The sequence below is a fragment of the Eleutherodactylus coqui genome, chromosome 1, assembly GCF_035609145.1.
Source record: "Eleutherodactylus coqui strain aEleCoq1 chromosome 1, aEleCoq1.hap1, whole genome shotgun sequence".
NCBI lineage: Eukaryota > Metazoa > Chordata > Amphibia > Anura > Eleutherodactylidae > Eleutherodactylus > Eleutherodactylus coqui.
The window spans coordinates 42,959,866-42,983,985 of NC_089837.1; the positions used below are offsets into that span (position 1 = coordinate 42,959,866).

General features: G+C 48.0%; 1 protein-coding gene across 1 annotated transcript in view; it reads right to left on the bottom strand.

The window, feature by feature from the left end:
- Positions 1-24,120, bottom strand: part of LOC136616003 (zinc finger protein 850-like) — a 134,465-nt gene that overhangs the window by 100,929 nt on the left and 9,416 nt on the right. The window contains exon 5 of the mRNA XM_066594195.1: positions 22,387-22,518. Coding sequence (XP_066450292.1) covers positions 22,387-22,518 — 132 coding nt within the window. The remainder of the gene's footprint in view (positions 1-22,386; positions 22,519-24,120) is intronic.

A 24,120-nucleotide genomic window follows, 5' to 3' on the forward strand; every position in this document is an offset into this window, starting at 1 on the left:
ACAAGAACCCTAATGGTCCTTCTTAGGGCCACATCTTACCGTGTGAATTACAGTTGTTGCTGCTAGGAGCAGCTTTGCACCAAATTTTTTCTTTCATCTTGGGCTCTGCAGGCTATTGCGCTCTCAGTCTGCAGCCAATTCTACAGAGTATGGGGGAAGTATTGGTGAGGCAGGGACAGTGATAGTGTTACATGTGCTGCTGGGATCTGTTGTACTATGTACTCCTAGCAGCACAGTCAGGTGGTTGAGGGTTAATTGATCTGGCTGGGTGTGGTACTTCCTGCTAGCCAATCTCCTGGATCTGTGCTCACATATAAACCCAGCTCCTGGCCAGTCTCTGGCTGGACCCTAGGGTGAGCACTCATGTTACTTCTGTGTCCTGTAACTTGTTATCAGTCATGTTCAGCTTGTTCCCACTCTGATCTGTGTTTGCAAGTAGGTCTATTGTCTCTCTGCTTCCCCAAGATTGTTTGGACACCTGTAGTCCTAGTCTGCAGTACATGCAGCCCCCTTTTCCTTCCCCCTGTACAGGTGCAGCCTCCAAAGGTCTTATGTCTTATTCTGGGTGTCAGTTGGTGTAACTGGACACTGTTCCCTATGTCAGCTTGAGTAGTTGACTGTCTGTTCTGTGTGTCAGTTGGTGTAACTTGACACGGTTCCCTATGTCAGCTTGAGTAGCTGACTGTCTATTCTCCCTGGTATGAGGACACATAGACTTGCTGTGAGTTCCATCTGTGTGCATGTGATCTCTGAGTAGAGTCTGTCTGGCTATGTGCCCTGTACTCTGTCCTGTTCCTGATGCAGCTGGCTGTGTGTCCAGTGCTCTGTTCTGTCTTGTTGCAAGCTTTGCTGAGTGATCTGTCTCGCTGGTTCATGTCCGTTTGTACGTTTAAATTCTGTCAGTTTTGTTTTAGTTTGCTGTATGACCTGCCATCTGTGTCCTGTCCTGTTGCAGCTTTATTTGTGAACACTGTCCGGTTCTGCTGGACGCCTGGTTAGTGTAGGGACTAGCGGTATAACAAGGAGCCGTGAAGTGGCCTGCTAGCTTCCATGTTTTGTACAAAATGTCTACCAATACCTGGTATTTATATTCAGCTTATCATCTGTTACTAGTGGTTGCATTTTGTCTGCTGTATGCTGTGTTTTCTGGCTCTGTGTATCCTGTTGTTCAGTCTTTGTCATGTGGCATGTGTATGTCTCTTGTTCTGTGGAGTGGCTCCTAGGATCAGCTAGGGCCCAGATCCGAAGACCGCTGGGCCGCCCTTTATTGGGGCGAATCCCCCGCTAAGGTAGGGCCATGCCATCCTCCGGCGTAGAACAGGGTCAGTTGCCTGAAACCTGTGTGAATCCCGTGTGACCCTGGTGCTACCTGTCTGCATCCATCCCATCCATTCTATCCCATTTTTGGTACGATCGTGTGGGCTCCCGGGCTTAGGTTGCCCACACGATCGTAACAGATAGTGTGGTATCCTGTCTAGAAGAACCCCAACGGTCCTTCTTAGGGCCACATCTTACCGTGTGAATTTCAGTTGTTGCTGCTAGGAGCAGCTTTGCACCAAATTGTTTCTTTCATCTTGGGCTCTGCAGAATATTGCGCTCTCAGTCTGCAGCCAATTCTACAGAGTATGGGGGAAGTATTGGTGAGGCAAGGACAGTGATAGTGTTACATGTGCTGCTGGGATCTGTTGTACTATGTACTCCTAGTAGCACAGTCAGGTGGTTGAGGGTTAATTGATCTGGCTGGGTGTGGTACTTCCTGCTAGCCAATCTCCTGGATCTGTGCTCACATATAAACCCAGCTCCTGGCCAGTCTCTGGCTGGACCCTAGGGTGAGCACTCATGTTACTTCTGTGTCCTGTAACTTGTTATCAGTCATGTTCAGCTTGTTCCCACTCTGATCTGTGTTTGCAAGTAGGTCTATTGTCTCTCTGCTTCCCCAAGATTGTTTGGACACCTGTAGTCCTAGTCTGCAGTACATGCAGCCCCCTTTTCCTTCCCCCTGTACAGGTGCAGCCTCCAAAGGTCTTATGTCTTATTCTGGGTGTCAGTTGGTGTAACTGGACACTGTTCCCTATAGGGGCAGTATTGGTGAGGCAGGGACAGTGCTACTGTAGAATCCTGTCAACAAGTACCCCAAAAAAGCACCTGTTAAGGGCTATCTGTGACCGTCTGTATTTAACTCCGTTGCTGCTGGTAGTTGTAGTACCTCATTATTGCACAGCTAGGCGTGCTTGCAGTCTTCCGAATAATTTTTTTTCCTGGCTGCAGTTTGCGTTGTCTCACTCCAACTGCAGGCCAATAAAAATTCAAACATTTTTTACACCGCTGTGTGTCTGCTGTAAATTGCAAGCACGGTGACAGACCCCCATACAGGGAAACTCACATTGGCGCAATATAGCCTGCATTGCATTGCATAAAAATCCCCCCCCCCCCCCAAAAAAAACAGAAAATCCTTACGGCTAGCTGTGACTCTCTGCATTTCACTGCGTGGCTGGTGTGAGCTCAGGAGTATCAGTATTGCATATTGCACAGCTTCTGCATAGATGTTACTGGGGCCTGTCTGTACTGCTACTACTGAAATGTTAAAAATACTGTGCTCTCCCTATACTGCTGCAACGGAAATGTTAATCTGCTGCTTTGCCCATACTGCTTCTACGGAAATGTTACTGGGGCCTGTCTGTACTGCTACTACTGAAATGTTACTAATACCGTGCTCTGCCCATACTGCTTCTACAGAAATGTTACTGGGGCCTGTCTATACTGCTACTACTGAAATGTTACAAATACTGTGCTCTCCCTATACTGCTGCAACGGAAATGTTAATCTGCTGCTTTGCCTATACTGCTTCTACGTAAATGTTACTGGGGCCTGTCTGTACTGCTACTACTGAAATGTTAAAAATACTGTGCTCTCCCTATACTGCTGCAACGGAAATGTTAATCTGCTGCTTTGCCTATACTGCTTCTACGGAAATGTTACTGGGGTCTGTCTATACTGCTACTACTGAAATGTAAAGAATACTGGGCTCTCCCTATACTGCTTGAATGTAAATGTTACTGGGGTCTGTCTATACTGCAAGTACTGAAATGTTAAAAATACTATGCTATGCTACAGGGTTGTGGAAATGGAGGTTTCCCAAAGACATAATGGCGGCGAGGCTGCGCTACTAGGTCCCCAGGCGCGACAATTTTTCAGCAACGCGGTTACTGGAAAGGTGCATATAACCACGGACAGGACACTTACTGCTCAAAAACATCCCCCTCCTCCTCCAACAATGAAAACATTCTTGGCAAATGCTTTCGCAGTCCAAGAATTTCACCTTAAACGACACAATAAGAAAGCTCCACCCCCGCCACGGCTCACTTAATCCTGGCCACATTCCGAAAACCAACTAAATAAAACCGCGCTACTATGTCTACACTCCACAACTTCATCCTGGCCACATTCCGAAAACAAACTAAACAAAACCACGGTAGTAGTCTGTTATCCCTAGCTGAAGCTTTCTGCCGACTGGTAGAGCAATGGTGGCTTTCAACTTGTTGGTACTGCTAAGTCCAAAGATAAGCGTACAGCGGAGGTCGGAATACAGGTGACTATAGAGCACAGCATCCCTGCAGGGCAAGGGACAGAGTAGCAGCAGGCACCGATCCTTTGTGGAAGCAGGCCAGCTGAGAACCACATACTCCCTGAATGATTTTGGACTGACCGATGATGAGGCCTTTACTTGTGATCATCTTTGGTAATTCCTAAGAAAGATGCGTGGTAGTAGCCGGAAACTTGGATTGCTATTTGCTAACACTTTGAAATGGACAACAGAAAATATATGAATGAAGCCTTTCCATATTTCAGCTTGAGATGAGGAGGAGTGCAGAGTTTCAGTACCTTGAATATCCTTTTCATTGCAATCAAATGCCCCTCTCGTCTCAGAAAATACCACCGAGTGAGTCCCCTCCTCCAGGCTTTAGGGAGAACCCTCCGATCGGTCCTCCAGACCGTCATCCTGGATATCAATCACTTTCTGGTAGCACTAAGCTCCCTTCCCTTTTCCTATCAAATCCGCCTCCCCTCCCTCCCCCCTCTTTCACCCTTTCTTTCTTACCATACATATCTTCCCCTCCCCGATGTCTGTCTTGTTTTGATAGAAAGATATAAGTGGCTAACTGAACCTTTCATTGCTGTCTTTGCTACGGATACAGCCTCCCGTTATAGATGATGTTCATGATGTTCATGTTTACTAAGCATACTGTCTACCAGAGTCTCACCACCTGCTATATTTAAGCTTCTCCAGGCTGCGACGTCTAAGAGCGGTACAAATGGTGCCCTTACAGGTGACATCTGGTCTTCTTTGCATTGCTTTCTCTGTATGTATGTATCAAAAAAAAGCTAATAAACATTGATTTAAAAAAAAAAAAATACTAGCTTTTCCACATAGGTGTTGTCTATCTGTCTATACTCTTACTACTAAAATCCCACTAATACTGGGCTCTGCCTATACTGCTGTTACGTAAATGTTACAGGGGTCTGTCGATACTGTTACTACTGAAATGTAGCTGATACTGGGCTCTGCCTATACTGCTGCTACTGAAATGTTACTGGGGTCCGTCTATACTATTACTACAGAAGTGTTAATAGGGTCTCCCTAGACTTCTGCAACATAACTGGTAGTGGGGTCAGCTTATACCTTTGCTACAGGAGTATTACAGGGGTCTGTGCATACTATGGACTGCACTAAGTGTTTCCATCATGGTGTTCAACGTACATGGCCCAAAAAAAAACTAACCCAGACTGACTAGGGCATGCAGTGTGGGCCGAAGCCCACCTGTATTTTCTGACGTTAGCTCAGCTGTGCAGGGCACTGCAATGGGATTTATTTATGTACCGCCGGTGGGTTTCAGGGAGCCACCCATGCTGTGGGTCCACACGGACTTTACATAAGGGAGTTGTACCTGCCTGTGTCTATTTATAAAAAAAACCCAGTCTGACTGGGACATGCAGTGTGGGCCGAAGCCCACCTGTATTTTATCTGATGTTAGCTCTGCTGTCCAGGGCACTGCAATGGGATTTATTTATGTACCACCGGTGGCTTCTTGGGACCCACCCATGCTGTGGGTGCACATGCAACTCCCATAGGGGAGTTGTACCTGCCAGTGTCTACTTATAAAAATCCCCAGTCTGACTGAGGCATGCAGTGTGGGCCGAAGCCCACCTGCATTTAATCTGACGTTAGCTCTGCTGAGCAGGGCACTGCAATGGGATTTATTTTTGTACCGCCGGTGGGTTCCAGGGAGCCACCCATGCTGTGGGTGCACACGGAATTCCCATTGCGGAGTTGTACCTGCCTGTGACTATTTATAAAAAAAACCCAGTCTGACTGGGGCATGCAGTGTGGGCCGAAGCCCACCTGTATTTCATCTGACTTTAGCTCTACTATCCGGGGCACTGCATTGGGACAAACTACAGGAGCAATACAGCGCTAATGAGACGTTCACAGCTACGTTAGCACTGGAGTCTGCTCTAGGCCCACGATTGCTGAGGGTTTGTGCAGAGGCCTATGTCCTGGGTGCAGTGAAAGTCCGCTTCCTACCAACGATTGCTGAATCTGTGGGCTGAGGCCTATGTCGTGGGCGCGGTGCAAGTCTGCCATGTTTGGCCGCTCAGATTTATTAATTGTTCAGGTCTTGGGTTGCCTAGGACCCACCTATGCTGTTGGTGCCCACGTAGATCCCATCACTGTGTTTGACCTGTCTAGCACAAAGACACTGACTGACTTGGGTAGGGGGCAGAGTGCAGATGGCTTTCCCCTTGCAGTCTCGATTGAGCTATGCGACACCTTGACAGAATGAATACTGTGTGGGCACATGGATTCCCCATTGCTATGCCCACGTTTGCAGCTCCTGACGGAGGTGGCACAGGATTGGATTTCGCATTGCTTCTGTACAGCATTGTGGGTTATCGCCCCGCCCCTTTTAAAGAGGGTCACTGCATGGCGCTGCCAACCCTCTGCAATGTGTGCCTCCGGTTCCTCCTAATGGCAGACAGCACTTATAAATAGACATGAGGGTGGCATGGCTATGCAGGCAGCGTGTGGCAGGAGGGCAGCTGAAGGCTGCGCAGAGACACTTTTGTGTGCGCTGCGGACGCAGGGTCGTGGGAGGGGGGGGAGGGGGGGTTGGGCAGCATGTAACCCAGGAGAAGAGGCAGTAGTGTGTCCCGCAGGCAGTGATTGTGCTTAGTTGGAGGTAGTGTGGTGCTTAGCTAAGGTGTGCCTTGCTAATGAGGGTTTATCCGAAGTAAGAATTGTTAGGGGGGGGGCACTTTTGCCGCTATTGTGGCTTAATAGTGGGACCTGGGTGTTAGGTGGGTACAGAAGAAGGCTGGGAGTCCCTAAAAACCACCCACCCTTCTTACCCTGCCTACTTGCCTCGCCCTGGCTAACCCCAGGGGGACAACTGGGCGGCGGTCCCCTATACTGTCAAAAAAAGAGAGAAACTCCAGGCTGGAAAAAACCTACAGCAAGGGATGAAGCAAGGATAAAAGCAAGGTTTGAAGAAAGAGTGAGAGGACCAGAGAGACCTAGTTAACCTCACTAGGTACAAACAAACACTGGCAATGAACCTAGCCAGCTGCTGCCTTTTATCCCTAGCAAGGGGTGTCGGAGCCAATGACAAGCTGGTGGGTGGAGGAAGAAGACCCACCCTCTCACAACAGAAAAGGCTCAGAGAGTCGCGCTGCCGCCCTAAGGGAACCGGCGCCGGACCTGGTAGGAAGAACATCGTGCCTGGACCCCTGCAGCTGGACTGGCATGCTGCCGAGACCCGACAGCGCTGCTGGTAAGTTTCCTCCTAACACATGGATCCTGAGATGGAGCCCAGCATGTTGCCCCCCGCCTGCCCTATCCGTTTCTGTGTCGTTTCAATTACTTTCTTGGGTTTTGAAGATTTTCACAAATGAAAACCTTAGCGGAGCATGGGTCATATACAAAAATGCTTGAATCACCCATTGACTTTATTTTGGTGCTCGCTCATCTCTATTGAACACACTTTTTCTCCTGCAAGGCAAACACTATTTAACACAAAAACTAAACAAAAGCTGAGCCAAAATGCATACTTGTTCATTTTTCCTCCCCCAAAAAATGCAATAAAAGTGATGAAAAAAATGTACACAAAAATGGGTCCAATGAAAACTATCGCTTGTAACTAAAATAACAAGCCCTCACATGGCTGCATTGATAAAATAAAAACATTAAAAAAAAGTAATGCAAAAAAGAAATTTTTTTTTCAAAAAGGGAATTGGGTAGAGATGAGCGAGCATACTCGTCCGAGCTTGATGCTCGTTCGAGTATTAGGGTGTTCGAGATGCTCGTCACTCGAGACGAACACCACGCGATGTTCGAGTTACTTTCACTTTCTACCCTGAGAAATGTGCGCACTTTTCTGGTCAATAGAAAGACAGGGTAGGCATTACAACTTCCTCCTGTGACGTTCCAGCCCTATACCACCCCCCTCCCCCCAGTGAGTGGCTGGGGAGATCAGGTGACACCCGAGTATTAAAATCTGCCCCGCCTGCTGCTCGCCACAGATGCACGCTGAAAGAGATTAGGGAAAGTGCTGCTGCTGCTATAGGGAGAGTGTTAGGTGTGATTTTAGTGTTCAAGAACCCCAACGGTCCTTCTTAGGGCCACATCTGTCCGTGTGCAGTACTGTTGATGCTGCTTTTAGCAGTGTTGCACTTTTTTTTTTGTATATCGGGCGTGCAGACCATAGCGTCCTCAGTCTGCAGTCATTTTACAGAGTATAGGGGCAGTACTGGTGAGGCAGGGCCAGTGGTACAGGGAAAGAAGTATACTGGCTATATAGGCAGTGGGCTTTTTCAAAATAGTCACTGTATTTGTGCTGCCTGTGACCGTCTGCAGTTTACTGCGTGTCTGCTGGGGGTAGTAGTCCCTAATTTATACCCAGCTAAGCTTTACAGCAGGCTTGCGCATAATTCTTTCCTGGCTCTGCTGTGCGTTCCGTAACGTCATCGCCGTCATCCCGGCACAGGGAAGCAGTATACATATATATACGGTGTCTGTCTGCGTTTTCACCTCGCGATTTAAAAAAATAGAGGCAAATAACTTAAAGCCTACCACTGGCCTTTGGCCACTTCACTGGTTCTGCGCTGTGAATGCCAACAGCTCAGTCTTCCGTACCCACGTCTCACTACAGGCTGGCGCATAATTCTTTCCTGGCTCTGCTGTGCGTTCTTTAACATCATTGCTGTCATCCCGGCACAGGGAAACAGTATACATATATACGTTGCATACAGTGTCTGTCTGCTTTTTCACCTCACCATTTAAAAAAATAGTGGCAAATAACTTAAAGCCTACCACTGGCCTTTGGCCACTTCACTGGTTCTGCGCTGTGAATGCCAGCAGCTCAGTCTTACGCACCTAGGTCTCACTACAGGCTGGCGCATAATTCTTTCCTGGCTCTGCTGTGTGTTCTGTTAGGGAAGTCAGCCTCCAACCACAGGCCAATGAGCGCCACATTTAATTATAGCGTTCTGTTTCTGCTCTACTCGTAATACACCATGCTGAGGGGTAGGGGTAAGCCTAGAGGACGTGGCCGTGGAAGCGGGCGAGGATGCGGAGGCCCAAGTCAGGGTGTGGACACAGGCCGAGCTCCTGGTCCAGGTGTATCGCAGCTGACTGCTGCGGGAATAGGAGAGAGGCAAGTTTCTGGGGTCCACAGCTTCATATCACAATTTTTGGGTCCACGCGGTAGACCTTTATTAGAAACTGAGCAGTGTGAGCAGGTCCTGTCGTGGATGGCAGAAAGTGCATCCAGCAATCTATCGACCACCCAGTCTTCTACGCCGTCCACAGCTGCAACTCTGAATCCTCTGCTTGCTGCTCCTCCTTCCTCCCAGCCTCCTCACTCCATGAAAATGACACATTTTGAGGAGCAGGCAGACTCCCAGGAACTGTTCTCGGGTCCCTGCCCAGATTTGGCAGCACTGGTTCCTCTCCCACCGGAGGAGTTTGTCGTGACCGATGCCCAGCCTTTGGAAAGTTCCCGGGGTCAACTGTGTCAAGAGCTTTCAGTGGGTGAGGAGGACGATAACGATGAGACACAGTTGTCTATCAGTGAGGTAGTAGTAAGGGCATTATGTCCGAGGGAGGAGCGCACAGAGGATTCGGAGGAAGAGCAGCTGGACGATGAGGTGACTGACCCCGCATGGTGTGATAAGCCAACTGAGGACAGGTCTTCAGAGGGGGAGGCGATTGCAGCCGCAGGACAGGTTAGAAGAGGCAGTGGGGTGGCCAGGGGTAGAGGCAGGGCAAGAGCGAATAATCCACCAGCTGTTTCCCAAAGCACCCCCTCGCGCCAAGCCACCGTGCACAGGCCAAGGTGTTCTAAGGTGTGGCAGTTTTTCACTGAGACGGCAGACGACCGACGAACAGTGGTGTGCAACCTTTGTCGCGCCAAGATCAGCCAGGGAGCCACCACCGCCAACCTCACCACCACCAGCATGCGCAGGCATATGATGGGCAAGCACCTCACAAGGTGGGATGAAGGCCGTTCACCGCCTCCGGTTTGCACGACTGCCTCTCCCCCTGCGCCCCAACCTGCCACTGAGATCCAACCCCCCTCTCAGGATACAGGCACGACCGTCTCCCGGCCTGCACCCACACCCTCACCTCCGCTGTCCTTGGCTCCATCCAGCAATGTCTCTCAGCGCAGCGTCCAGCCGTCACTAGCGCAAGTGTTTAAGTGCAAGCGGAAGTACACCGCCACGCACCCGCACGCTCAAGCATTAAACGTGCACATAGCCAAATTGATCAGCCTGGAGATGCTGGCGTATAGGCTTGTGGAAACGGAGGCTTTCAAAAACATGATGGCGGCGGCGGCCCCGCGCTACTCGGTTCCCAGTCGCCACTACTTTTCCCGATGTGCCGTCCCAGTCCTGCACGACCACGTCTCCCGCAACATTGTACGCGCCCTCACCAACGCGGTTACTGCCAAGATCCACTTAACAACCTATGTTGCAGGGTCCTGAGGGTGGCAGCGTCCGTGGTGGACTTGCAGAAATGTGCGCAGATGCGGCGTACTTTGCCGAGCAGGTCAGACAAGTGGGGGTAGTTTTGCAGAAACCGCTGAACCACCAGATTGAAGACGTGGGCTAGGCATGGCACGTGTGTGAGGCTGTCGAGCTGCAGAGCCGACACCAGGTTACGGTCGTTCTCACACACGACCATGCCCAGTTGGAGGCTCAGCGACAAAAGCCAGAGGTCGGTCTGCTCTGTAAGACCCTGCAACAGTTCGGGGGCCATGTGCCTCTTGTCACCTAAGCTGATTAGTTTCAGCACGGCCTGCTGACGCTTGCCCACCGCCGTGCTGCCGCGCCGTGCGATACCGACTGCTGGCGACATGCTCACACTTCTTAATTGAGAGGTAGGGGTGGCGGAGGAGGAGGAGGGGGAGGGTTTAGAGGAGGTGGCATAAAATGCCGCAGATACCAGCACCGAGGTAAGAACCGCTATTCTGGGTGTGGGTAGGACGTGAGCGGTCCCAGGCTCCACCAAATTCAACCAATGTGCCGTCAGGGAGATATAGTGGCCCTGCCCGCCAGTACTTGTCCATGTGTCCGTGGTTAAGTGGACCTTCCCAGTAGCCGCATTGGTGAGGGCATGATTTATGTTGCAGGAGACGTGCTGGTGTAGGGCTGGGACGACACACCGGGAAAAATAGTGGCAACTAGGGACAGAGTAGCGCGGGACCGCCGCAGCCATCATGTTTTTGAAAGCCTCCATTTCCACAAGCCTGTACGGCAGCATGTCAAGGCTGATTAATTTGGCAATGTGCACATTTAAAGTTTGTGCGTGCGGGTGCGTGGCGGCGTATTTGCGCTTTCGCTCCAACGCTTGTGTTAGCGTCAGCTGAACGCTGTGCTGAGAGACACTGCTGGATGGGGTGGAGGACAGTGGAGGTGAGAGTGTGGGTGCAGGCCGGGAGGCGCTCGTGCCTGTGTCCTGAGAGGGGGATTGGATCTGTGTGGCAGGTTGGGGCACAGGGGAAGAGGCAGTGGTGTGACCTGGAGGCGGTGAATGGCCTTCGTTCCACCTTGTGGGGTGCTTGGCCATCATGTCTGCGCATGTTGGTGGTGATGAGGCTGGTAGTGGTGGCTCACCGCCTGATCTTGGTGCACACAGGTTGCACACCACTGTTCGTCAGTCATCCGCACTCTTACTGAAAAACATCCACACCTTTGAACACCTAACCCTCTGCACGGGAAACAGTTGGGTCCTTCTCCGCTCTGGCCCTGCCTCTACCCGTGGCCACCCCACTGCCTCTTCCAACCTGTCCTGCTGCTGCACTTGCCTCACCCTCTGAAGACCTGTCCTCAGTTCGCTCAGCAAACCAGGTGGGGTCAGTCACTTCATCGTCCAACTGCTCTTCCTCCGAATCCTCTGTGCGCTCCTCCCTTGGACTTACTGCCCTTACTACTACCTCACTGACAGACAACTGTGTCTCATCATCCTCCTCACCCACAAAAAGCTCTTGAGACAGTTGCATGAAGTCCCCAGCCTCATCCCCCGGACTCCGGGAACTTTCCAAAGGTTGGGTATCGGTCACGACAAACTCCTCAGGTGGGAGAGGAACTGTTTTTCCCACTCAAGGCAGGGGCCCGAGAAGAGTTCCTGGGAGTCTGTCTGCTCATCAGAATGTGTCATTTTCATAGAGTGAGGAGGCTGGGAGGAAGGAGGAGCAGCAGCGAGAGGATTCAGAGTTGCAGCTGTGGACAGCGTAGAAGACTGGGTGGTCGATACATTGCTGGATGCATTTTCTGCCATCCACAACAGGACCTGCTCACACTACTCATTTTGTAATAAAGGTCTACCACTGTGAGGGTATATGTATATATTGCCATATGTTTTTTATGCTTTTATACCTGTATGCAAGTTCTATTCAAAGTTAAAATGAGAAAAACTTATATGTCGCCTTACATCAGATATTCCAAAAGTTTGCAAGGCTGAGAGAGATGTTTCCAGAAATTCAGAGATGATACAGAACCGAGCACGAAGGCCGCGTACTTGGCTGTTTTCCCAGAAGCGCCATATCTAGATAACGACTGTTCAACTATGTATATAACTTTCACTGTCTCAGGCCGGAAATCTGGACTTCCCATATATGGTTATGCGGTGAATTTGAGCCAATGAGCCCATCACCCATTCCTAGTGATGAGAACAAAGGGTATAAGATCCCATGTAATCTGTAATAAAGTGCGCAGTCATGTCCCCGTGTGAGGAACTATACCAGACCTCCGTGTGTGGTGTCTCTTCTTTACCGCCGGCAGCGGGGCATTAGGGTGGGCCTGATTGGTGCTGTACGCAGAATTTACCCTGACAATGGCGCCCAACGTGGGGCGGTAAAACCGGAGCCGTACAGCGCAGTCCACCCGGATCCACGCCACAGGGAAGCCGTCCTGCTGCAAACCGAGCCTGATCAACTCACAGAACTCCAGGTAAGACCGGCATATATTTATGTTGTGTTTTACGCTGAGAGTCTTGCAGCGGGAGGGACTATCTGTGGTTTGTGACCGGACGGGTTGGGTTAAGAGTTCTACACGGTAGCTCGTGTGGGCTTCAGGTTTGCCGTCACGGACCACTGACCGTGATATGCGCACCAATCGCTCACCCAGGAACTAGTCTGTAGTCTATTTGTACTTTGAAGTCCGTAGCGTTTTAACGATAGTGGAGATTGTTTGTTGTATCTGCAGAATTTTTTTTCTCTTACTTTTCATTTTGTCTCATAGAAGAAGGGACCCTTGATTTTAGTTTAGTTAGTTGTTAATGGTTTAGCTGAGGAGGAGATGCACTCTATGAGATAGGTCTCATAGAAGAAGGGACCCTCGGTTTTAATTTAGTTAGTTGTTGATAGTTTAGCTGAGGAGGAGACGCACTCTATGGGACTAGTTCCATAGAAGGAGATGCCTTCGGTTGTTTTGCCATATATAAGCGGCTGACAATTCGGGTCAGAAGGATGCACTCTATGGAGCGTGTTATTATTATTATTGTTGTTGTTGTTCTAATATGCGTAAGACCTTATTAAAGAAGACGGAGCCCTTTATGGGCCGCCGCCGTGTGGATCAATTGATGGAGGAGAGACAGTAGGAGAGACAAGGGTCCCAATCTGTAAAATGTAAGAAAACTTATGAAAATGTGTAACAAGGACCCGCAAGGTAGATTACAGCATGGTGACTGGGAGGAGGTCTTTAGGACCAAGAAGGGCACCTTGAAAGACCAATGGTTGCTAGAAAGTGCTAGAGTGAGAGACAGTCAGAGAAAGTTAAGTATGTACACGTATTAAGAAAGTATCCGTAAGTGAAATGTTAGAAAGTACAGTAAGTGATCAAGAGGGTGTCGGGAGAGTGTCTACTGAAGGTTACATTGGCAGTTAGGTAGGGAGAGAAATATGGGGAACAAGCAAAGTCGAGAAGAAGGTTACAATGCATGTGATTTGTTGGCAAAGAGAGAGAGAGGAAAAGGTGTATAATACTAGATAGATAATAGATATATATGTATGTGTATGTGTATATGTATATATGTGTGCAAATGGTTAACTGAGCTTGCTTTTAGTGAGAGAAGGGTTGTTTACTTGAAGCTGCAGTGTCTTAGTCTAGCTTCTCAAGGCTTATTTTGCAAAGGTGGGGGCTTTCAGCTCAGGGTCAAATACAGAGAAAGAAACACAAGGGGGGCTGAAAGATACCCACTAGAGATGAGCGAACATGCTCGGCCACGCCCCTTTTTCGCCTGAATACCGCGATTTTCGAGTACTTCCGTACTCGGGCGAAAAAATTCGGGGGTCAGCGTGGCGGCGCGGGGGGTTGCAGCGGGGCGTGGGGGGGAGAGGGAGAGAGAGAGGGCTCCCCCCTGTTCCCCGCTGCTACCCCCCGCGCCGCCACAGTGACCCCCGCCCCCCGGCGCACCCGAGTACTTTTCACCCGAGTAGTGAAGTACTCGAAAATCGCGGTGCTCGATTGCGAAATCGCCCTTACCGAGTACGTTCGCTCATCTCTAATACCCACGCATTCTAAAATACTTCAGCGTTTAATACAGCATATAATAGCTTAAGTAGATAAGAAAGATAAAATGTCTCAGCAAACTTTTTCCCATAATTTGTCAAAAATAGTGCTCATTCACAATCTCATCTCAATAGAATCATGTACTTTATAACATTATAGCACTCACCTCAATGTTTTTCAACTGATGTATGTATGTTTGTCAAACTTTTTTTGTCTGTGCATCTGTATGTACTGGGATACCTTCAATGGGGGGTGACGGGGCAGACTTGAGCACATGGATGGATGAGAGTTAGTGACCCGTGTTCAGGCTGTGGTGAATGTAAAATGTGTGATACAGGTATTGACTGGGTATAAAAGTCCCCCCCAATGCATAAGACTTTATTTGGTTGTGATGTGGATGCTTAGACTGTAGAGCTTAAATGAAGCTGTGAAAAAAGACGCAAGCAACCAGTATCGAAGGGGTGGAGCTAGATGATGTAAAGGATGTAATGTTTCATCCCTCTTGTCCACAAGGGAGGGGGTGAGGATCTTGAGCAGCTAGTAAAAGTTTTTTTTGTTTTGTTTTTGTTTTTTTCTCTCTCAAATTTGATAAGACATGCAGGCAGGATCAGACTAATAATGAATTTGCTTAAAGGATATCACATTTCAAATATTAATAGATGTTTGTAGAATATTCTGCCCCGATGTAACTTATGTCTCTGTTATTGGTGCTAGCATCTTACAGGCCTTATCTGCATCCATCAAATCTTTTTACAATGTTGTACTACCTTAAACCCGGCTACTCTTCTTACAATTGAGTACCCTGGTTCAAAGGGGGGGAGGAGAAGGCATAGGTGATCTAGGTATTGCAAATCAACCATTTTTAAATTTTTTGCAACAAGATTCTGATCTTTTTGAAATAGAATATCAGCCTGATTGTCTGGCAGTGATGCAACAAGAAAATTTTAGTTTTAAAAAGTTACTGAAAGCCCTTGTTAACAATGCATATTTTGAGTTGTTTTTTATAGATGGTACCAGGGGTGATTGACGACGCCACACTGGATATGTAGTGGTCACACAACAAGATGTCCTAAAAGCAGAATGCCTCCGCATGTTGCAGTATAAGAAGCGGAACTAAAGGCACTCACTGAGGCGTGTAGAGTGGCAGAGGTAAGACGGCAAACATTTACACTGACTCCCGGTATGCATTTGGCATAGCTCATGATTACGGCCCAACATGGAAGGCCAGACAGTTTTTTTACCTCAGCAGGACAGCCAATTAAAAATGAAGCAGCAGTGCAGAGTCTCATGGAGGCCCTACTTCTACCTGACAAAGTAGAGAGCTCACACCAATTCCTACACTGGAGAAACAAGAGGCAACACCCTCACAGACCACACAGCAAGGCAGCGGCCCTCAAGCCGTGGAAGAAAAGAAGAAAAGAAGAATTTAACAATAACTTTGGACTTTGACTAAACTTTGGACATTGATAAAAACCTTGGACTTTGATAAAAACTTGGACTTTGATAAAAACTTGGACTTTGATATGCTAAAGACTTTACAGTTACAAGCCAGCAAGGAAGAAAAGGAAAAATGGACTAAAAAGAGACGGTGTATGGCGAGCAGTCAACAGCACTTGCCTACCACGGCCCCTGTGCCCCATGATGGCCCAGCTGACGCACGGAAAGACGCACCTCTCAAAGCAGCAATGATGTCGACGCTTGAACAAGGACGGGGGGCTCCTGGGTTTTCTGTAGCTGCTTCATCATTTGTCCAATTTTGCATGATCTTTGCCGTAAGCAACAGGGCAGAAGTAAAATTTGCCACATAACACTTGCCGGGGCCACTCTACCCATTTCAGGGATTGCAAATTGGCTACACTCAGCTCCTACTTGTTGGGAAGTATGAATATGTGCTTGTTGTTGTTGATGTCTTTTCAGGTCGGAGACCTACCCTGTTACCAAAGTAAATAAGCAGGTAACCGCTCAGAAGCTCATGAATGAGGTAATCTGCAGATACGGGGCACCGGAAGTGATTGAGTCAAACAAAGGTACAAACTTCACAGGTGAAATAATGCAACACATCATGTCTGCTTTGGGTATATCCCAGGCTTTTCACACACCCTACCGTCCGCGGAGTAGGGGGAAAGTAAATACAAAAGGCAATGAAGGAAACGGGCAAATCTTGAATTTAGTGTCTTCCATTAGTTTTTCTTTTCTCCAGGAGGGTACATGCCACAGTATCAGAGTTTGGGGAATGATTCTCTTGGTAATTTTGTCATAGGCCTCTCCAAGAAATTGTCAATAATGCATTCTGTAGTCTCTGCTTTTCTCCCAGGTCCTACAGATGAGTGTCACAATCTGAAACCAGGTGACAGGGTCTATGTGAAAAAGTTTGAGAGAGAAACCTTGTTTGAATGTCCCTACCAGATGTTGCTCACCACCCCAACTGCAGTCAAGCTCGAAGGAAACCCCACTTGGATCCACACTTTGCACTGAAAAAACTCATGATCCTGCATATCCTTTACATGCTATAATGTGGTACAATTCCTCTAACACACACCTTTGACTACTGTACACTAGCCCCGTGTTTCAGAGATCAGAACAAATTAATACAATCAAATGTGCAATATGTAGACTACACTGAGGGTGATAATCCAACACCGCATCGTGCTAAGAGAGAAGTTGACGCTCCAGGTGGTAACTTTGATCCACATGTATACATAGATGCAAGAGGAGTGCCAAGGGGGGTGCCAGATGAATTTAATTCTAGAGATCAGGTTAAAGCAGGTTTTGAGTCCTTACTTGCTACTGTCACTGTTAATATTGTAGATCGGATGAATTATATCTATTACAATCAGCAGAGGTTTGTAAACTACACCAGGGATGCTTTGCAAGGGTTAGCTGACCAGTTAGGGCCCACTGCATCCATGGCGTTCCAAAATAGAGTGGCCCTGGATATGATTTTAGCAGAAAGAGGTGGGGTATGTAACTTCCTGTGCGTGTATTATCCCAAAAAGAGTATGAGTAAGGGACTGGACAATGTGACACCGTTTCCCTTGTTTGAAAAAGATGAAGAGCCAGTTCCGATAATGCCAACCACGTACATTACCAGAAGAATGGAGAAATGTACTAGTACTGCGCCGCCCCGATCTCCTAAGATGGATTGTCAGTGGAATTCCCATTTGCCTAGGGATAGTGCAGAAGACCTTAGGTTCGAGCAAGGGCACACCCTGTGGGGTGTTAACTTGTACAGATAGAGAGTATGGATGCCCGGAAATGAGCCCAGGGAATCCATGGCCTCCTTCTGAGGTGAGGTAGGGATCCCCGCTTTTAGGAGTAGGGACTTACGGGCAGTGGGAAAACCCTGACGCAAGGGAGAGGCGACCGAGGAAGAGTGCAAGGTCTGGTGCTTGATCTCCATATAAGTTTTTAGGGGGGTTTGTGAGGGTATATGTATATATTGCCATATGTTTTTTATGCTTTTATACCTGTATGCAAGTTCTATTCAAAGTTAAAATGAGAAAAACTTATATGTCGCCTTACATCAGATATTCCAAAAGTTTGCAAGGCTGAGAGAGATGTTTCCAGAAATTCAGAGATGATACAGAACCGAGCACGAAGGCCGCGTACTTGGCTGTTTTCCCAGAAGCGCCATATCTAGATAACGACTGTTCAACTATGTATATAACTTTCACTGTCTCAGGCTGGAAATCTGGACTTCCCATATATGGTTATGTGGTGAATTTGAGCCAATGAGCCCATCACCCATTCCTAGTGATGAGACCAAAGGGTATAAGATCCCATGTAATCTGTAATAAAGTGCACAGTCATGTCCCCGTGTGAGGAACTATACCAGACCTCCGTGTGTGGTGTCTCTTCTTTACCGCCGGCAGCAGGGCATTGGGGTGGGCCTGATTGGTGCTGTACGCAGAATTTACCCTGACACCACGTGGACCCAGCCGGCTGCGATTCACCTGGACCAGGAACTCGGCCTGTGCCCACACCCTCACTTGGACCTCCGCGTCCTCGCCAGCGTCCACGGCCACGTCCTCTCGGCCTAACCCTACCCCTCAGCATGGTGTATTACCAATAGAGCAGACACAGAGCGGTCTAAATAATTATGCAATTAGTGGTGTGCAGTTGAAGGCTCACAGCGGTTATGTTACGCACAATACAATACGTAAAAAATTATACGCAAGGCTGCAAAAAGGCCAAGCTGGCTAATAGTGAGCCACTACAACTCCCAGTGGCCATGCAGTAAAATGCACACGGTCACAGGTAGCCCTAAGAAGGAGCTTTTTTTCAATTTTTTTTGAAAAAGCAAACAGCCTAGATAGCGTGTATATGTCTTTCCCTCTATCAGCGGCTGTGGGCGTATGCTGTGCGTGAAGTTGACGGGACGCACAGGGCGGTGTAAAAAATTAGGCAATTATTGGCCTGCACTTGGAGGATCACAGTGGTTATGTAACGCACACTGTAGGCCGAAAAAAATATACATAGCCACCTAGGCCTTTCTGTAGCCCTAACAGTGAGCCACTACAACAGTAATGCACATGCTCACAGGTAGCCCTAAGGAGGAGCTTTTTTGGGGTACTGGTTGACAGGATTCTACAGTACCACTGTCCTTGCCTGACCAGTACTGCCTCTATACTCTGTATAATCGGCTGCAGACTGAGAGCGCAATAGTCTGCATAGCCCAAGAGGAAAACAAAAAATTTGTGCAAAACTGCTCCCAGCAGCCACAACAGTAATGCACACGGTCAGATGTGGCCCTAAGAAGGACCGTTGGGGTTTTTGAAGACGCCAACACTAACTATAGCACCAGCAGCACCCTCCCTAATCTCTGCCCACGTGTGTCTATGGCGAGCAGCGGGCGGGACTGCTTTATATACTCGGTCACTTGATCTCGCCAGCCACTCACTGCAGGGGGGTGGGATAGGGCTGGAAACTCACAGGAGGAAGTTGTAATGCCTTCCCTGCATGTCTATTGGCCAGAAAATACAGAGAAAATAGGAAACCAACAGCACTCATCGCCACCAATCTGGGGGGGTCCTTCTATTAAGCACGTAGTCTGCACGCCTAGAGCGGGATTAGATCCAAATCCCAACAGATACAGTCAATGAAGTAAAGGAACGTCAGGCAGCAGGTTTTTCAGTGCAATGTATTTTTATGTATCCAGAAGCATTTACCTTGTACTCCTATGGATACATAAAAATACATTGCACTGAAAAACCTGCTGCCTGACGTTCCTTTACTTCATTGACTGTATTGGCCAGAAAATGGCGCAAAACATGCAGGGAAGGAAATGGAATTGACTCGAGTACCGCGTGGTGCTCGTCTCGAGTAATGAGCATCTCGAGTACCCTAATACTCGAGCGAGCATCAAGCTCGGACGAGTACATTCGCTCATTTCTAATATATATGAGAAAAAAAGTCACATGCACATCACATGGCATACGAGTGCCATGCATTTTTTTCCAAGATCACATAGGAACAATGAGCAATCTCTCCTGCAGGAACGTCCAAAACTAGAACACGCTGTGATCACATTTCCTCACAGAGTGAAAAAAATTGCTCATGTGAATAAATGAATGGATCTCATATTCGTGCGCGTTAAATATGCATCGCACAAAACTGTCACGAGCGAATTACCATTGGCGAAATCACTGCCGTGGACAGGGAGAGAGCAAAACCTGATGTGTTCATCTTTTTTCAGGGGGGGGGGGGGGTGGGTGGCGGCCTTGGATGGAGACCAGAGCGGTTGCTAGTCTTTAAGCTTCACACAAGAGGGCCTTCTAAAAGCTAATACAAGCGCATGAAGGATGGGAACCAGCTAAAGAAACCTAGCAGAGGATTGCCCTGCATAATGTCCACCAGAAAAAAAAAGCAAAAGCTGGCCCGTAGCGGCTCACAAGCTTCTTCACTGCTCGCACGAGTGAAGGAGGGAAGGAGGAGCGGGCTGCCGACACACACTGCACAGAACAGAGACTCGTTGGAGCGGCGGCTGTGGAGGACGCTACAAAGCAAGGAATGGGTAAGAAAACTTCTCCTGACCACCGGCTCCTAGAGCCCAACAAATCACCTCACCCTGCACCAGCAGGGAGCCCGTGATCAGACGGAAGCAGGGTGTCACAACCAGGGACACCTAAGGTAGCGCCTGATCTTTCTCCCAGCAGTGTCTCTCGCTCCCTGCAGCTGCAGCAGAGCTCACTGTGGGCAGAAAGACATGGACTTATACAGAGCTCACAGTCCCCTGACACAGTAGCTGAAAACTTAGCTCCGCCCCGCCCCTCCCATTGCAAATAGTGGCGAGGGGCGGAGAGGAGGCAGGAGCTCAGTGCACTGCTCCCGACACTTCCAGCCTTCCTCCCCTGCAGAGAAGGACGCTGTAGATCGTTGGGGCATGCAAACCAGGCCGATATACGGTCGTCAGAATAAGCCCTTAAACTGCTAATAGCCCGAGAGTGGAAGCCCCCTAACACACCCACAATCCAAAATTTGATCAGTATGACATTGGAGCATTGCTCGTATAAAAAACTATTAGCCCTAAGGCAGAGAAGAATGCATAGCTTCGGAGAAACTTGGCTAAAAATGGATTAAAAAGCTATTATTATTATTGTAATAAAGGTCTAGAGGGATGGGTTCTTTCGGGTCATGGTTGTGATGGTTCTGGAAATGTACCCCCCTCTCTCCCCTGCCCCTCACCCCCTCCTTGTTTTACCTAATCCACACTTCTATGTTTCTTTAGCTTTAAAATGTCATGTTTATGTTGTTTTGTATGAAGAAAAGATTGATGGACAGATTCACCATCTGAATGTAAATTGTAAATCTAACCAATGCACGGTTTTATCTGTCATCACAATAAAAATGAATGGAATTAAAAATCTTTTTAGTATTTTTTACATTCCAAATAGGAATCTGGTTTCCTTGTAAAATGTTTTCCACATACAGAAATCAAACAACGTCTTCCTCGTGTAAATTATTTATTGCTATTTACAACTGGTATGAGTAGTACAACATTTCCCACATTATGAACATTTCCCACATTATGAACATTTGGCCTCGCTACTGTGTGACTTCTCTGATGTAAAATAAGATTTAATTTCAACGCAAAACGTTTCCCACATTCTGAACATGAATGCAGCTTCTCTCGTGTGTGAATTTTCTCATGTGTAATACAGTGTGATCTATGTGCAAAGCATTTCCCACAGTGTGAACATGAAAATGGCTTCTCTCCTGTGTGAACTCTCTCATGTGAAAGTAAGTTTGATCTATGTGCAAAACATTTTCCACATTCTGAACATGAAAACGGCTTCTCTCCTGTGTGATTGCTCTGCTGTTGAACAACATCTGAATTTTTGATTAAAGATTTCCCACATTTTGAATGTGAAAATGGCTCCTCTCCTGTGTGAGTTCTCTCATGTGCAATAAGCTGTGCTCTATGTAAAAACCGTTTCCTACAGTGTGAACAACGGTACAGTTTCTCCCTTGTATGGACATTTTTGTGTGTAAAAAGACGTATTCTGCTTGGAAGATGCTTTCCACATTCATCACACTGAAACGTTTTACCCCTTTTGGGAGCTGTAGGTTTGGTTACAATCTGTGATTGGCCAGGAGAAGGTTCCTCATGATTAGGGGGATTATATGACACATCTGTACGGATAAAATATGGTTGTACATGAAGGGTGATGGGGTTTTCTGCTGAAGAGCGCTGCACGATATCTTCATCTTCTACTTTATAATTGCACGATAACATCAAGTTTCCTTCTGAGTTCGCAAGTGGATTATCTGTTAAGATTAAGGGGAAAAAAAGGATTTCGTGATTTTTATTTTTTTTTTTAAATCACTAAAGTGAAACACAAATTTATTGAATTTGTAGTAACCTTGAAATAAGGGAGATAGAACAATACCTCTGTAGTGCCACCTATTGGAAGACAGCTTTCCTGCAAGTCATTGTTAGACTCTTTATAAAAGCCTTGTAACAATGACTGGGAATTGAAAAACAAGCCCGGACAACATACCCAGACAGCTGTTTCAGGGTGTTTGCCCCCCAGTGTGTAGTAAGTGCTCTACTTAAGGAGAAAAGATAGCGTTCCCGACCCCCATCTATAGGCTTCTCACTAGTCAAGCCAGAAATCTACTATACACTGATGAGGGGCAAGCACTCAGAAACATGTATGCTATTTTGGCTTAGTTCTCTGATGCCTTCTCATCTCCCAGGGAACAGGAGGATCCGGCTATGAAAGTTAACATCCCCACTTCTTTTCTCCAACATCCCCTGACAAAGGAAAGTTGAGCCGCCCCAGACACGTTAGAGAATTGTCAGGCTGCTGAACTCACCGTTAATAACAGATTGTACATGAAGGGTGGTGAAGTTTTCTGCTGAAGAGCGCTGCATGAGATTTTCATCTTCTACTTTATAATTACACGATAACAACAAATTTCCTTCTGAGTTCTCAAGTGGGTTATCTGCTAAGAGTAAGAAAAAAAAGGATTTCGTGTTTTTTTTTTTAAAATCACTAAAGTACAGAAATTAATTGAATTTGTAGTAACCTTGAAATAACGGAGATGGAACAATACTAGAGATGAGCGAACGTACTCGTCCGAGCTTGATACTCGTTCGAGTATTAGCGTGTTCGAGATGCTCGTTACTCGTAACGAGTACCACGCGATGTTTGGTTTACTTTCACTTTCATCTCTGAGACGTTAGCGCGCTTTTCTGGCCAATAGAAAGACAGGGAAGGCATTACAACTTCCCCCTGCGACGTTCAAGCCCTATACCACCCCCCTGCAGTGAGTGGCTGGGGAGATCAGGTGTCACCCGAGTATATAAATCGGCCCCTCCCGCGGCTCGCCACAGATGCATTCTGACATAGAGGAGGGAAAGTGCTATCTTGTTGGAGCTGCTATAGGGAGAGCGTTAGGAGTATTTTAGGCTTCAAGAACCCCAACGGTCCTTCTTAGGGCCACATCTAACCGTGTGCAGTACTGTGGAGGCTGCTTTTTGCAGTGTTGCACTTTTTTTTTTTTTGGTATATCGGCCGTGCAGAGCATTGCGCCCTGCAGTAATACTCCCGGGCCAGAAGTGCTTAGGCAGGGACAGAAGACATATTATTGATTGAATATAGGCAGTGGGCCTTTGCAAAAAAATTTGTGGAAAAAAAATCTATTTGGGCTGCCTGGGAGTGTCCTCAGTGTTCTGGGTCTGTGCTGGGTGTAGTAGTTCTCCAAATTCATACGCAGCCAGCTAAGTGTTACAGCAGGCTTGCGCAAAATTATTTCCTGGCGTTCCGTAAGCGAAGTCAGCCTCCAACCACAGGCCAATAAGCGGCACATTTAATTACATCGTTCTGTTTCTGCATTACTGGTAATACAGCATGCTGAGGGGTAGGGGTAGGCCTCGAGGACGTGGATGCGGCCGAGGACGCGGAGGCCCAAGTCAGGGTGTGGGCACTGGCCGAGCTCCTGATCCAGGTGTATCGCAGCCGACTGCTGTGGGATTAGGAGAGAGGCACATTTCTGGCGTCCCCACATTCATCGCCCAATTAATGGGTCCACGCGGTAGACCTTTATTAGAAAATGAGCAGTGTGAGCAGGTCCTGTCGTGGATGGCAGAAAGTGCTTCCAGCAACCCATCGTCCACCCACAGTTCTGCGCCGTCCACTGCTGCAACTCAGAATCCTCTGGCTGCTGCTCCTCCTTCCTCCCAGCCTCCTCACTCCATTACAATGACACATTCTGAGGAGCGGGCAGACTCCCAGGAACTGTTCTCGGGCCCCTGCTCAGATTGGGCAGCAGTGGTTCCTCTCCCACCAGAGGAGTTTATCGTGACTGATGCCCAACCATTGCAAAGTTCCCGGGGTCCGGGGGATGAGGCTGGGGACTTCCGCCAACTGTCTCAAGACCTTTCAGTGGGTGAGGAGGACGATGACGTTGAGACACAGTTGTCTATCAGTGAGGTAGTAGTAAGGGCAGTAAGTCCGAGGGAGGAGCACACAGAGGATTCGGAGGAAGAGCAGCAGGACAATGAGGTGACTGACCCCACCTGGTTTGCTACGCCTACTGAGAACAGGT